Raw genomic sequence first — 13,823 nt, 5'->3', positions numbered from 1 at the left:
TTACTTCCCCGTATTTGTGAGTCATACATTTCGGCGCAGAGTTCGAGATCATCTAAATATTGCCAGTTAGCTTTATTCAGTATGAAACGTGCACAATGACCAGCAGATATTAGTTTGAACAGTGTACAGTTTTTCAAGTTCATAACAGAATTTATCTCACACACACACACACATACACACCTACATATAAACATACATTATACAGTACATATACATATGTTCCTAAAAATGTACACACACACACATATATATATTTATTTAGCTTGATAAATATTTGATTAATAAGCATATGTTATAATGGATTTACCATTATGTTAGGCATCATTTGGTTAATGTACACAGACTATTGGCTGAACCACACATTATAATAAAAAACAATTTGACATTTACACCATTAAACAGTTTGCTCTAAAGCCACCTGTGGCATTTGACTTTTACAAGCCTAACAGTTGAAAAGCAGAGGGGGATTTCTACTTATGTAGTGCTAAAAACTGTCAGTTTGCAACCAACGTGAACATATTGAGATACTGTAAAAGTATGAAGATGAGGTTGTGTTTGGTTAACAGTGGAATATAATATTTAATTTTGCTTTAGCTCCTGTAACACATTCAAGAGGTCTCCGGGTTTGCTTTTCCTTTTTTTTTCTTAAGCAAAACTTTGGATTAGAGCAGGGTGGGGTGTCTAAACTCAGTAATAGGTAGTTGAAATAATAATAATAATAATTTATTTTAGAGGCTAGCGAGAGATCAAATTTTACATCTGATGGATGAAAGGTTCGCCTGTGTCCAGTGGCTCCTCTGCCATCGGCAGAGCAAATACCGAATTGATGAGATCGTAGAGGCTGTTGTGGGAGATCTGTAGGCTGACATTGGTGCTGTGAAGAGATGAAGCCCCCTCCATCTGGGCCATCTCGTGCAGATGGCGACAGATTAGAGGTACAACCTGTTTGAGGAAAAAGAAAAAAATATATTTTATCACTGACGAGAGTTAGACTAAAATACTGTATGTGTTTTTGAGTGGACGCAAAGGAAAAAAGGCGTTACCTTCACTACAATTAGCTTCTTTTCCAGCGGCTTTCCATCAGGAAACTTTTCTCCAAAGCACATGTTTATGGTGTATTCAGGAGAGCTGCCATTGTTCTCCCTAAACTGTTTCAGCTCTGAAACAGAACCAGATAGAACCGTCTATTTAAGTAAGGCTGGCTTAATAAGTAGCAGTTTAAAAAAATAAAAATGAGCAAGAGATCCACACCTACCGTGAACATATTTCTCAAAACTCAGCAGCTCCACCATGGTGTTTTGGGGCAGCTTCGTGGGGTTTGGGTGAGCCACACTGGGGTCACTGGTGCTGGCAAACACATGGCATCTGTCATACCTCCAGGCGTAGATACCAGTCTCCCGTACCTCCAGCAGTAAACCTTTCTGGATGCTGTTAAGTATGCGGCTGGTGAAATCAATCTGGCGAAAAGAAGGTTTAAAAGAAGTATTAGGAAAGAATGTGCTCTCGTATGTTTTCAATGCATTCCACGGTGCACAAATCCTTCTTGTCAAAACTTGAGTCTTGATTCTCCAGCTCTTTGGGGGGGAGCAGTTTCAAACCCTTCTTGAAAGTTAATCTTAACCTTTTGTGATTTATATCTTTTTACCTGCTGACAGCCGGTCAACTCCAGAAACTTAAATGCAGAAAATATGCTAGTAGTTTGATGTTTCGTTTGTCCAGCCGCATTGATGTACCTGTTTGCGATCCAGCAGGCCGTCAGTGGGGGGGAAGCAGAGATGATGGGCGTTGAACTCGGGGGCCTCTTGGTGGTAGTGGAGCTGAAGACGGGGTGCAGTCAGCGTAGTCTTCAGCATTTCTATTTTCCTGTAGTGGATGGAAACCTCCAGGTCGTACATACCAGGCTGTTGAGGTGGATTGAGGACCGGGGCAGGATTTACTGTAAGAAAAGTGTTAGAATAACATATCAGAGATCACATCTGCCCAGATATGCATTTTACTTGAGTAAAGGCATTATATTCAATTAAATTAATTTTATTTAAATGCACATACACTGATAGTAGTTGGGCTCATCTGGTAAAACCTGAGGGTGGATCTCAGCAGCAGCCGGATAGTGTTCAGGGACAGCCCATGGTTGCTCAACTGATGGACAAAAGTCAGATTAAACCTTTTATTATGAACCATAAACAAATAAAACGGATATTCTTACACCGTGCGCGGTTGTTATTTGCGTGCCTACTGTACCTGTTGGTTGGTTGCCAAGTTCCAAGGCCATGAAGTTGTTTAGTAGATTGTACTGTTTGGGAAAAGGAGAGTTAAAAATATTGAAGGGCAGTAAACACCACAGAGAGAATCTGATATTAACGCAGTTGGCAGAAGTGAAAGTGTGCTCTAGGCTAGACTTCACCTCATTTCCTGAGGGGAAGTACTCTGTGGGAGAGCTGTAGATTTCTGGAGTCATGTTGGACTCCTCCGGGGTTTGCTGACCTTCATAATTGTCTGCAGGTAAAGAAAAACAGATCGGCATTATTTTTACTTTCGACCTCAAAATACAGAATGGCTGAAGTAAGCGACTGCTAACTTACACTCAGTGTTCATGATCTCATATACTTTGTGAGGGTCGTCAGAAATCTTGGAATTGTCTTTGACCATCTTGAAGCGCACGGAGAGGTTGTTGAGAGCGCAGCGGAAGTTGGTTTTCCACCTGGCCTTGTCGTTTGGGAACTCGCTGATTTTTCCACTTGCAACTGCCCAGGCCTGTGAACCAAACCCAGATCAGTTGAAGCATAACTCTTCAGAATTTTTCAGCAACTTAGGTACTTTTCTTTCTTTTTTTTCAAACTTATCTGAAAGTTTCTCTACATTTCAGATGTAAATATTCATACTTATTGGTCTACCTTTTCCTAACAGAATAGTCCTGATTTACAGAATTTGAACACTGCTTACGTTCATCACTTCAAGGTTAATTTTGTAGCCCGCATGTAAACAAAAGAGAAGGGAATTCCTTCAATACCGATGGTAAGTTAGGCTTAAATTTGTAGATTTGACAGTAGTAAATTATTACATTGCATCTTAGATGATGCGTTAGTTAGATGTAATTAATTGTATTATTATAAATTGTATTTAATGGTTATTATTATGAATTAGATGAGACCTCTGCATCCCTAGTGTCCATGTAAAAGTATGTTAAAACAAAATTACTGAAAAAAGTTTTCATTTTTTTCCCCAGACACTGTTTTCTTAAGGAAAAACTCGATTTTTATTTTGTAATTTCTCTTTTCTGAACAATTTGTTCCACTTTGCTTATGCTTTGACACATAAGGAGGTGAAAAGTGTCCACACTAGAGCTGTCTTATCTTCCTCTATCACTTGCCAAACATCGGCAAGTCTGACAGTAATGAAGTGAAAGAATGCCACTTCCTACAATTTACAAAAAGGCCATTTGTTGCACATGCTTACTTGTACAGTAGCGTCGTATTTTAATGTAATGCCTAATGCAGTATCATTTGATCTCAGTAAAGCCATCAACATTGTGTCTAATCACAGATAACGCTAGTATCACAGTGACAAGTTCAACTGGCAATCAAAACCTACCCGGAAGATTTTACTGTCCTCATCGTTGCAATCCTTTCTGGAGTTGTGCTTCCATGGGACTCTGAACTTGTTTTGGCCCACGTAGCGTAGGCCCGTATACTGGCCTGTTTCCACCTGCTCTATGAGCCAGCTGGCAAACTGAGGCTTGGGAGGGCTGAGAGGAAACACAATAGACTGGGGTTGGTCTTTTAATGAAGCGCTTTGGAAAAGTAGACGGAGAGGAAACAGATACACGCTTCTTGACCACATACACAAAACACTTTAGTGGCAAAAGCTCACAGCCCACAATAGTGCAGTTTTGGTTGTTTTCCAAAAGAGATAAAAATAGCCCTGAAGCTTTACTGTAATGTTTGACTTACTCTGACTGCACTCAGCATCATGCATATTTTACTCTAGACAAACTCAATGCATTATGCAAAAGCAGCTGATTGAAGAAAGTTTACAGGAAGAAGAAGAAGTTTTACACATATAACCCTCTCTAAACAAACTAACAACAAGCTATTTACAGGATGAGGTGTTCCTACCTTTGCATTGCACGGCGCAGATTTTATTCTCCACGGCGCAGATTTTATTCTCCACAGAGCAGATTATCTGGTTTCTCAAAACACCTTGGCTGCCTTTATAGAAACACAGGCAGTGACGACGTGAGGTTTTTCCTGTCTCCTCCTCCACCTCCTCCTCCTGCTCTCCTCAGAGGGAGGGTTTACCTCGTTTGGGGCATTTCCAAGCAAGGGTGTGTTTGATTCGTGGGCATGCAAGACGATCCTTTCCGCCACACTGCATCAAACGGGCAATTGAGCAGCTCTCGGCGGATTTATTCAACACATCCTCTGCAGCTGGGACGGGAAGGAGGGGGAGGGGAGGGGAGGTGTTTTTGTGCGTTGACTGGAGGAGTGGAATTTCTTGTGTCTGAGAAATTGGGGAACGAAACTGAAAGTCTGCTCTGCTGGTTCTGTTTCATCCCTATTATTACATCACCGTTCTACGTTTCATCATCCAATATCACTGTTGTTTTCTTTGTGTTTTTAAACCTCCAGAGTTGAACCCAAGCTACTAGCAGGAACTTCCATAATAGGTTACATCTAAGGTGCTGTCATTGATATACAGTACTTAACCTTGTTTTGTTTCTTCTAGACACTGATGCCGAACCTGTTGCACATCTTTACGGCCGTGGCTCAGTAGGTAGAGTGGGTTGTCCACAAACCAGAGTGTTGGTGGTTGGATCCCCCAGCACATAGACCACTTGCCGTGTGTGTGTGTGTGTGTACTTGAGCAAGACTCTGAACCTCAAGATCCTCCCAAGATGCTTGGCACAGGTGTGTGGATATGTTATTATGACTGGGACGTACCAGTAGATAATAAAAGCGCTATATAACGCGCGACACCATTTACAACCAGTTAACAAGAGGCAATAGAGTGCAAGCGTGATCTGAAGATTTCTGGACTCGTATGATGCCAAATTATTGCGTGCCAATAAATGGTGCATCAGATTTTGGGCAATATACTGTATGGGGCAATAACATTTCGCAGAACGTAGGAGTCATGTAGCTGTAAAGGAGGAGTGCTTTCACCTGATAAACGTGATGATGCTTATTTTACAAGGAAATACAAGTAAACATATTGTGGTAGAGTAAGGATAGTACATACAGTACTATGATAGCATATATAAATAATATTTCAGAACATCAGTGCACGCCTTTGCATTTTATTTTCAGATCCTCCACAAATTTTGATCATAAGATTGAAAGGCCAAATATTCTGCAAGAAGTTTCAGCCCAGAGCAAAAAAAGCGCACCTGCACCGACCTACCTAACGTACGTTTAGAGAGAGAGAGAGAGAGAGAGGTCTCGCTCTTTAAAATAGCAGGGAAACCACCCCGTTCCAGTGAATTCAGACAAATAAATCCACCAGTGAACGTCCATTAATGTATAATAAATGTGTATTTGTATATTCTCATGAAACTTTCAGAGTCCCTGCAGGTGCGGACCCGAGTCAGAATATTAATAACCAAGCAAGAGTTGGCGAGAGTACAGTGGTCTCACATGACATCCTTTTTCAGTCTGCATTACTAAATCCACCACTTTCTTTGGCACCGTTTCCCCTTTCTGCCATCGCTTCAAAGCTTCACTGTACAGGAATGAACAACTGTGAATAATTTTTTTTCTCCTCCTACTCAGGGGGGTCTTCCCATTTTTAAACACGGTACAAAAGTTCAAGTTCTCCTTGTTGCACGCCTAAAGTCACTGTGCCTACTTCTCTTTTCAAACGCAAATCTAAGGGAGAACTCTTGGTCGGACCGTGTCCTGACCACAGGCTACGTTACGGTTTCCCTGAGGCCCCGTAACGCACTTTAGTTTAACAGTGGAACAAGGTTTAATGCGCATATAGCTCAGCATATGTGTGAGGAATAGGGAAGCGATACATGCTCTGATGGAGCACTTCCCTTTTGCTGCTACTTGTGTGCAGTCCTCGTAGATGTTCCCTGTAAAAAAAATATTCAGGTCTCAGTAGCCTCTGAGGAAGGATCTTGCCTGCTTATTAAAAGACCATTCAGAAGCCTCACATCCTATTTCATACTTTAATCCATAATACAAAGGCCATATTAGTGTTATGTGTCAACTCGCCTATGAAGTACGTTGCATTTTAATTATTCCTACATAAGACAGCTTTGAGACTTCTTTTTATTACGACACAGTAAACAAGTCCAATAACAGGCCTTTAGTTTGCCAGCACACTTGAAAGTGAGTCCTTTGTGGAGAAGGCTGTATTGAGCAGGCACAGTTAAACGTCTAATGTCCTTAAAGGGTATTTTTACTGGGAATTCTCTAAACAGCCACGCCCACACCCGGGAATAAGAGTTTGGCAGGTTTCCGCAAACCGCATTTTTGTGTTTGTTTTTCCTGACTAAGATTTAAAATAACATTTCACAACAGAAGGTGCGGTGTTAGTGATAGTGCCATGTTATTTAAAGTTTTATTGTATCATACATCAGTCAGGCTAACCATTATGACTACTGACGGACGAAGTGTATCTTGTGACGACGCAATTTTCTACTGGGAAACGTGTACCCCTCACCTAGACCAGACCAGGCCAGGCACCCCCACCCCATATTAGTAACACTCCTTGATGGCAGCAGCCATCCCCAGCAGGATGCAGCCTGACGCAGGCACACACACACAAACGGTTTAGGAACAACTAAAAAAAAAAAACATGAAACACAGCACAAGGTGTTGACCTGGCCTCCAAATTCACTAGATCCCAAACTGATCAAGTATCTGTGGGATGCACTGGAACAAGCCTGATCCACAGAGACCCCTCCCCTCAACCCATAGGACCCAAAGGCCCCCACTAACAACATTCTGTTGCCAGACACCACAGGACACCCTCTGAAGGCCCATGTCCATTCCTTTATGAGTCACAACTGTTTCGGAGGCACAAGGGAGACCTACACAATATTAGGAAGGGGGTCGTAATGTTATGCCTGATCGGTGTACATGCGATCAACCCTTTCATTTTAGCTATAGTTTATTTGTAGATAGATATGAGTATATCAGTCCTCGATGAATTTCACAATGCCAAATCTGTAATCTATTCCGGAAATGAGTCCTTCTATTTGCCAGAAAGGTGCTCTGCAGGTCTTAACACATTCAAGACTGAACTTGACGCAGTTACAAATGGACCGTTGTGCAACAACTCACGCGTGTGTTGTTTTTTTTCCACTTGTAATTGTCACATGAAAACACAACAATGCAGCATACAGTGTGTGTTATGATTGTCACTCTTCATGGCTGGGGTGTAGCCATAATCAAGATAAGGACATTCCTCAAATCAAAACGTGTGCTGTGTGGAGCTTTCACTTGGCGCCCTCTGCTGTTGATAAACTCAGGCCAGGCTTATTAGTGTACGCAATCAGAAGCGGCCGGAAATCCAAACAAGGCACAAGTGGGGATTACCGTAGGCATCATTTGGGAAAGCCTGAAAAACCGCCCAATGCAGTTCAACATTGCTACGTGACTACAGTGCATTACACACATAATACACTGTGTGTAGATCCCAAACATACACCATCTGACAGTGTATTCTGACAGTGTATTACACACATAATACACTGTCAGAATACACCATCTGCTGCATGATTCACACTTCAGCTGTGGTAAAAGAGTACTGTTTTGTTCGGGCAAAAGTTTGACCCTTAAATTAGGTTTCTACTCAGGTGTTAGGAAAACAGAAGAAACAACTTTCTTCTATTCTTCTCCTGGCCGCTGTGTGTAGATAAAGGCTAAAATTTCCAAAAGCAAAGCTGATTTTTTTGTTTTATATTGTGTACACACTGTGCTTGTGTAAGCCTTTAAACACAAGTCTGACACACTCTGGAGCAGAGCTGCTCAAAACGTGTGTGATTATCTGCTTCTGTTTCAGCAGAGGTCTACATTCATTCATTCATTCATTCATTCATTCATTCATCTTCTATACCCGCTTATTCCTGTTAAGGGTCGTGGGGGTCTGCTGGAGCCTATCCCAGCTGTCATCGGGCGAGAGGCAGGGGTACACCCTGGACAGGTCGCCAGTCCCTCGCAGGGCCAACACAGAGACAGACAACCATTCACACTCACACCTAAGGCCAATTTAGAATCACCAATTAACCTAATGAGCATGTCTTTGGATGGTGGGAGGAATTCTGACTGTGAAATATGTTTGTTCTAAACTTTTTGCAAGTTTGTTTGTTCATAGGCTTTGTCTTTTAAACTTAAACAGTCAGGAAGTAGCTCAGACAGGCCCGATCAAGATGAGGAAAGTTGTCATAGCTGTCAGGGAATGCCCCTCTGTCTTTGAATGAAACCAAGCAGAACAAATGGAGTTCAGACGCAGGGTGTAATTGTTGACTTTTGCCCCCAGGTGGCGCGAGTGTCCCTTATATTACAGAGGCGAGTGTTTCTATGCTTGCACGGTCAATTGTCACTCTTGGTTTGCTGGCAAGGAGTAGATACAAGGTTGCCCGAACGAATTTCAGAGATCTCTGACGATGCCAGATGAAACCAAATAAGAGCAAAACGATTCAAGTGAGCAAAACTGCACTAGTAAATGATGCATGGACACTGTTCAGTTCAACTGTCCAGTCAGATGTGGTGCTGAAACGCCGCATCCCTGCACCGGCACTTCGAGTTATGTTTCGTGCCTCTCACTGTATTAGTTCTCAAGGAATTAATATACACACAAGTTAGAGAAAATGTTTGCACTCAGATTTGACTTTAAGAGCAACACTGCAAGACTTTTCGGAGATACAAGTGCAAACAAAGTAGACCTGCAGAGCAACGAGTTGACAGGTAGCAGCGATGTTCTCCTTGGGACGCCCATAAATCCTAAACCTGATCTTTGCTTTACCCTGAGCGTTATAATTGCCAATGATTGTGCTCGGAGACACGCTTGCAGTTTATTTTGCTCTGTAAAGCTGTAGCCTGGATACGGCAGAGAGCGTCCTTGGTATTTGTGATTGTAAAGAGCTGGAGGAGAAAGATGGCCGAGGGGGGAAGACTGATAATTTGAAGACTTGCCAGGGGTACATTGTCAAATTCAAAAGGCATTTCAAAGAAGCAAAGCATTCGCTTTTTCATTCTCTCTTCTTTTTCTTCTTTCTCTGTCTTTTCTTCTTCTTCTTCTTTTCTTCCTTTTCGCACGGTTGCAGGCCGTTTGAATCGACCAATGGGCCTTCAAGTTGGAGACATTGGAATGTAAATGAGCCCAGCGCGTGCTCCCGGCGCAGTGAAAGCTCGGGATTGTTTATTGAGCTCCCGGAGCCACGCGCCTGGCCCGGGGGAGTCGGCGTGCAGAAGAATCACACAGCGGGGGCGGGGCCTCGCGACGAAGCGTGCGTCTCCAAAAGGGGTGGGTGGGGTGTGTGTTGGGGCGCGTGTTGAAAAAGAGGAGTGCTGCCAAAGTTTGGGTCAGATCGGCTCGTGGAGTAAGCAGTCAAGAGAGACTTGGACTAGAGTTAGCCACACGGTCCCCACGCGAAGGACACGAGAGCTGTGCACTGCCAACCACTCCTGCTCTTCCCACTCTTCTCGTCACACTGTTTGAGGCTGCGCCCTGCATCCATCACGTCCCAACTGTCAGCGAGATGGAAACTACAACCATCACCACCACGCAGACTGCATTCACTTTTGGACTTAGCGAGAGATGCGCCACCATCAGCCTGCACGCCCCGGCCCAGGACTGCGCGGTGCCCGCTGCGCACGCCAACGACAGCGCCGTCGGCTTCCAAAGCAAAACCAAGGTGCTGAAGAGACAGCGCTCCAGCTCGCCGGAGCTCCTGCGCTGCAAGCGGCGTCTGAGCTTCAACGGTCTCGGCTACTCCATCCCTCAGCAGCAGCCCGTGGCAGTAGCCAGGAGAAACGAAAGAGAGAGGAACCGGGTCAAGCAAGTCAACATGGGCTTCCAGACGCTGCGTCAGCATGTGCCAAACGGCGCCGCCAACAAGAAGATGAGCAAAGTGGAGACCCTGAGGTCGGCGGTGGAGTACATCAGGGCTTTACAACAACTTCTTGACGAACATGACGCAGTGTCGGCTGCTTTCCAGTGTGGACTGCCATCCCCGACGCTCTCCAACAGCTACTCAGCCGACCCGGAGTCACCTCACTCGACCTACTCATCAGATGAGGGTAGCTACGAGCCTCTGAGCTCCGAGGAACAGGAGCTGTTGGACTTCACAACCTGGTTTGACAGGTACTGAAGCTGTCAACACCGGAGCCACACAGTGGCCGCTGTGCGTAAAAGCGTCTGTCTTCTTTCAGAAATGCTGACACAGACACGATAACAGCATGAGACCAGTCTCGCCCTCCGTGCTTCGAAGTGATCTGTTGCCTCCCTTCCTCACCTGGGCTGCTTCTGCAGGAGCAAAGCAATAGTGGGAAAGAGACTGAGTTTGTTGTGTGTGTGAGAGAGAGGGAGCATCTTGTTGCATAGAGCATAAGCAGTCCCCCCCTCCCCCGAAGTCCCCACAAGAAGGAGGGAGTTGGACTGAGCGACACGTTGACGCGTGGAAGTGAAGAACTGTTGATGTTATGTTTGAATAAGTGCAATTAAACGACACGGCAGACTCTGCAGAGACGGTGCTGTAGTCCCACGAGAGTTGTTTGATGAGAGTTTCATCAGACCAGGACTGCCTTCCTGAGCTGCCACGTCTGTTGGAAGATACAGCAAAGATGATGCGTCAACAGACTTTTTTTTCTCTCTGATGTACATTTTCCCCTTATTTCGTAACACAGCTGTATCATACAACCTGTTTTAACACGAAGACATATTTTTGTACATTGAGTCAAACAAACAATTTCCTCGTTCAACGTTCACTGCCACTTTCCTGACAGTGTTTGTGAGAACCAGTTGTCAGACGGCAGTGACTCGGCATGTATGAGTTGTGTGTGACTGGACAGCAATATCAAGGCTACTACCTGTGACAGATTGTAGTTTTTTAATAGGTGGTAAGGAGACATTTAATAATGTATGCACTTGTTCTCAATTTCCCCTAGCCTAAAATGTAAATATTTGATTTTAACAGATATATTTTGTGTAAAACAAGTTTTATAAATAAAGACGAATCTATTTATTATATGCTTTTGCAGTGGTCTGGTTCTTGAGCTGATATTGCACGTCGTTATTCTCTGATGTGGGGAGGGCAGTGATGTGTGTTAGTGCTGGCGGTAATTGAGCAAACTAGGGAGCTTCTCTTCTATTCAAAGCCCTTGCATGACCTTTTCCCGACTTGGTAGGGCACACGGGGGAAAATTGCGCAGCTGGGTGAGCACTCAATAACCATTATAGACGTGCACCTTCTACCGCGCTTTGTCTGCATTCAGGGCGGGGAGATTAATATTACGTTTCATGCATTTCATTGTTTCTTTTGCATGCTCTGCCTTTAACCAATAGTCCAGAGTGCCTGGAGCCAAGGGAGAGAGGGAGGGGGGGAGTCGCGGGGCAATTCACTTCGCTGAAAGGGTATAGACACTTTGAAATACAGCCTGGGGAAAGTCAGCAAGACAATGAGGCGGGTCAAAATTCTTATTGCCCGATTGAGATCAATCTAAATAAAAACCCGGGGTTGTAGACTAGTTGTATCCCCAACTGTGTTTTTCACGGCGCACACAGGCCAATCAAAAAGCCCATCTCCTGCGAAATGGGGAGCGCAACACCCCATTGTGCGCGCCATTGTGCGCGCCTTTGCGCCTCATTATGTGAATTATGGAAGATCCTCTATTGTAAATAAACACTGATGCCAAATTCAGCGAGGCAGAACGAGGAGCAGCGAGTTTAATTTCACCTGGTGCTCTCTGTGGGAGTGGAAAATTGGGAACAAGAGGGGCTGATTGAAGCTGGCCCGTGGTTTATAATACATTTGAAAATTAAAAGGAATTATATCAGCCGGGCAGACCGTATGCAAAAAAAAAAAAAAGAAAAGAATATGAGGGAGAGTGATAGAACCAAAACAGCATAACATTTACCCCTGGACTTAATCTCTCCAAAAAAGCAACAGAATTGGGAGTTTTTTTTTATTGTTATACTTCTGAAAGGGTCCCTCTCTCTCTCTCTCTCTCTCTCTCCCTCACACACACACACACACACACGGCAGCCTGCAGGTGTAAGCCACGTGCCTGTACTCGGTGACAAAGAGCTCTGGGCCTCCCATTGGTTGATGGCTCGCGTATGTGTGTCCGGTCAGTGGAGGCAGTGACACAATCAAACAAGTGATAAATGACATTAATTACGCCGCGCATTATAACCTCCTACGTCAGCGAGACTCCAAAAGACAAATCTACGTTGGACGCAAAACACCCCGCTGGTCCATTATTATTCGAGTGAAACGGTGCTTCCAATGTCCTTCAGTGTCAGACAGAGGCCAGGGCACAAAGTGAGAAAAAGGCGCTTGTCTCTTGTCCTCCTAAGATGGATATGCAATTTTCTCCTAGGCTATATGGGGAGGAGCAGGAGGCGAAATTAAATTTATTCATGTCATTTTGTCCATGGGTCATTTTCACTTTGACAATACATAAGGGCGATGTTAATTTTGCCGTAGACGACGCTGAATATCAATCACATGCAGCTCATTTATGGGAGCGTTTCTTTTTGTCCACAGAGCCATAATACATGCGTAAACCACGGATAACGCCAACTGTGCACGCAATATAGGGCTAAATTGGCTAAGAGTGGAGTGGTGGCAGGTCATCTGTTGCTCTGAATGCGGTCATAAGAATGCATAGTGGCAGCTCATTTTGCATCAACAGGGAGATTATCCAAACGTGTGCGTAAATTGCGCACCGACGAACCACATTTGCTGTCCCAGCCTTTATTGCTTTTGTGTTTTGGCCCCGTCGGCAAAAAAAAAAAAAAAAAACGTTTCACAGTGTATATCCCACAACATGAATCATTTTTTTTCTTTTAGAGGCAGACACTATTTATATGATTACAGTCTAACTGCCAATATTTACAAAGCTATTTTTTTCCTCATTATCTCTCAGCTAAATCAAAATATGAACACCACTGTGGTTCGTTTAGAAACAAATAGTAACCGTTACCGTTTAGCAAAAGTGGAGTAAAAAAAAGTTACCCACATGCCCTAGAATATGAGAGGACTGTCCTTCAGTTTTTCTAATGTTGCTACTAGTAACTATTTGATTTATTTAAAGTTGTAAAAGCCCGGATTTGTGTTGCAGTAACACTCTGGGAAGAAGTTTCAGATGCAGTTTGTCCTGTACAACACATGGATATGTGCATCATGCAGTTATGACTTGTACCAAACTACAGCCTAAAGTTGATAGGGTTTAGTTGTAGAAAAGTAGGAAATTCATTCAGCACATTTCAAGTAACATGATTTAAACTCCTCACTGCAAGTTCTGACCTGGTTCTGAAATTAAAGCAGGTAAAAAAAAAACCTTCTCATTAAACTGGCTGCAGGAAGGATGAGATGCCGTTGCTGAAGTCGTTCCAGCTCAGGAAGTCTCTGGAAGATGTGAATGCATGACTCATGCAGTCCCCGCTCAGAGCCGTGTTCACCTGCAGAACAACAGGTGCATCAGGGACAGCAGAAGAGGGTAAAGTCAGACACTGAGATGCAGTACTTTAAATCGCAATAATGATAAAAAAAATCCGTCTCTGTAATAATTCAGAATCATTTCAATCCAAACTGTTTATTCTTGTCGAATATATCTCAAGATTCACTCTGATTAACAACGTAAAAAGAA

At 43.7% G+C, this 13,823-nt stretch overlaps 2 protein-coding genes across 3 annotated transcripts; one reads left to right on the top strand and one right to left on the bottom strand.

Moving 5' to 3' along the window:
- Positions 1–13: 13 nt before the first annotated feature.
- Positions 14–4,197, bottom strand: irf7 (interferon regulatory factor 7). 2 transcript variants are annotated; one of them, XM_084556100.1, is made up of 10 exons: positions 4,116–4,197; positions 3,592–3,745; positions 2,583–2,754; positions 2,405–2,496; positions 2,242–2,293; positions 2,050–2,139; positions 1,734–1,936; positions 1,256–1,457; positions 1,044–1,159; positions 14–942 (listed from the first exon to the last, which is right to left on the bottom strand). In XM_084556100.1, the coding sequence occupies exons 1-10, from the start codon at positions 4,121–4,123 to the stop codon at positions 754–756; spliced, it is 1,278 nt and encodes a 425-aa protein (XP_084412226.1). In that variant the 5' UTR covers positions 4,124–4,197; the 3' UTR covers positions 14–753. The 2 variants fall into 2 exon arrangements, with proteins under 2 accessions (XP_084412226.1, XP_084412225.1); XM_084556099.1 differs by having other exon boundaries at positions 3,592–4,180.
- A 5,386-nt stretch (positions 4,198–9,583) lies between these two features.
- Positions 9,584–11,082, top strand: ascl1b (achaete-scute family bHLH transcription factor 1b). Its single transcript, XM_084555445.1, has one exon. It carries the CDS (start codon positions 9,710–9,712, stop codon positions 10,319–10,321), a length of 612 nt encoding a protein of 203 aa, XP_084411571.1. The 5' UTR covers positions 9,584–9,709; the 3' UTR covers positions 10,322–11,082.
- Positions 11,083–13,823: the final 2,741 nt, after the last annotated feature.

The sequence above is a fragment of the Chelon labrosus genome (genome assembly GCF_963514085.1).
Source record: "Chelon labrosus genome assembly, chromosome: 11".
NCBI classification, from domain to species: Eukaryota; Metazoa; Chordata; class Actinopteri; order Mugiliformes; family Mugilidae; genus Chelon; species Chelon labrosus.
Note: the sequence above shows the minus strand (reverse complement) of the source record. Positions and strands in the feature narration are given on the sequence as shown.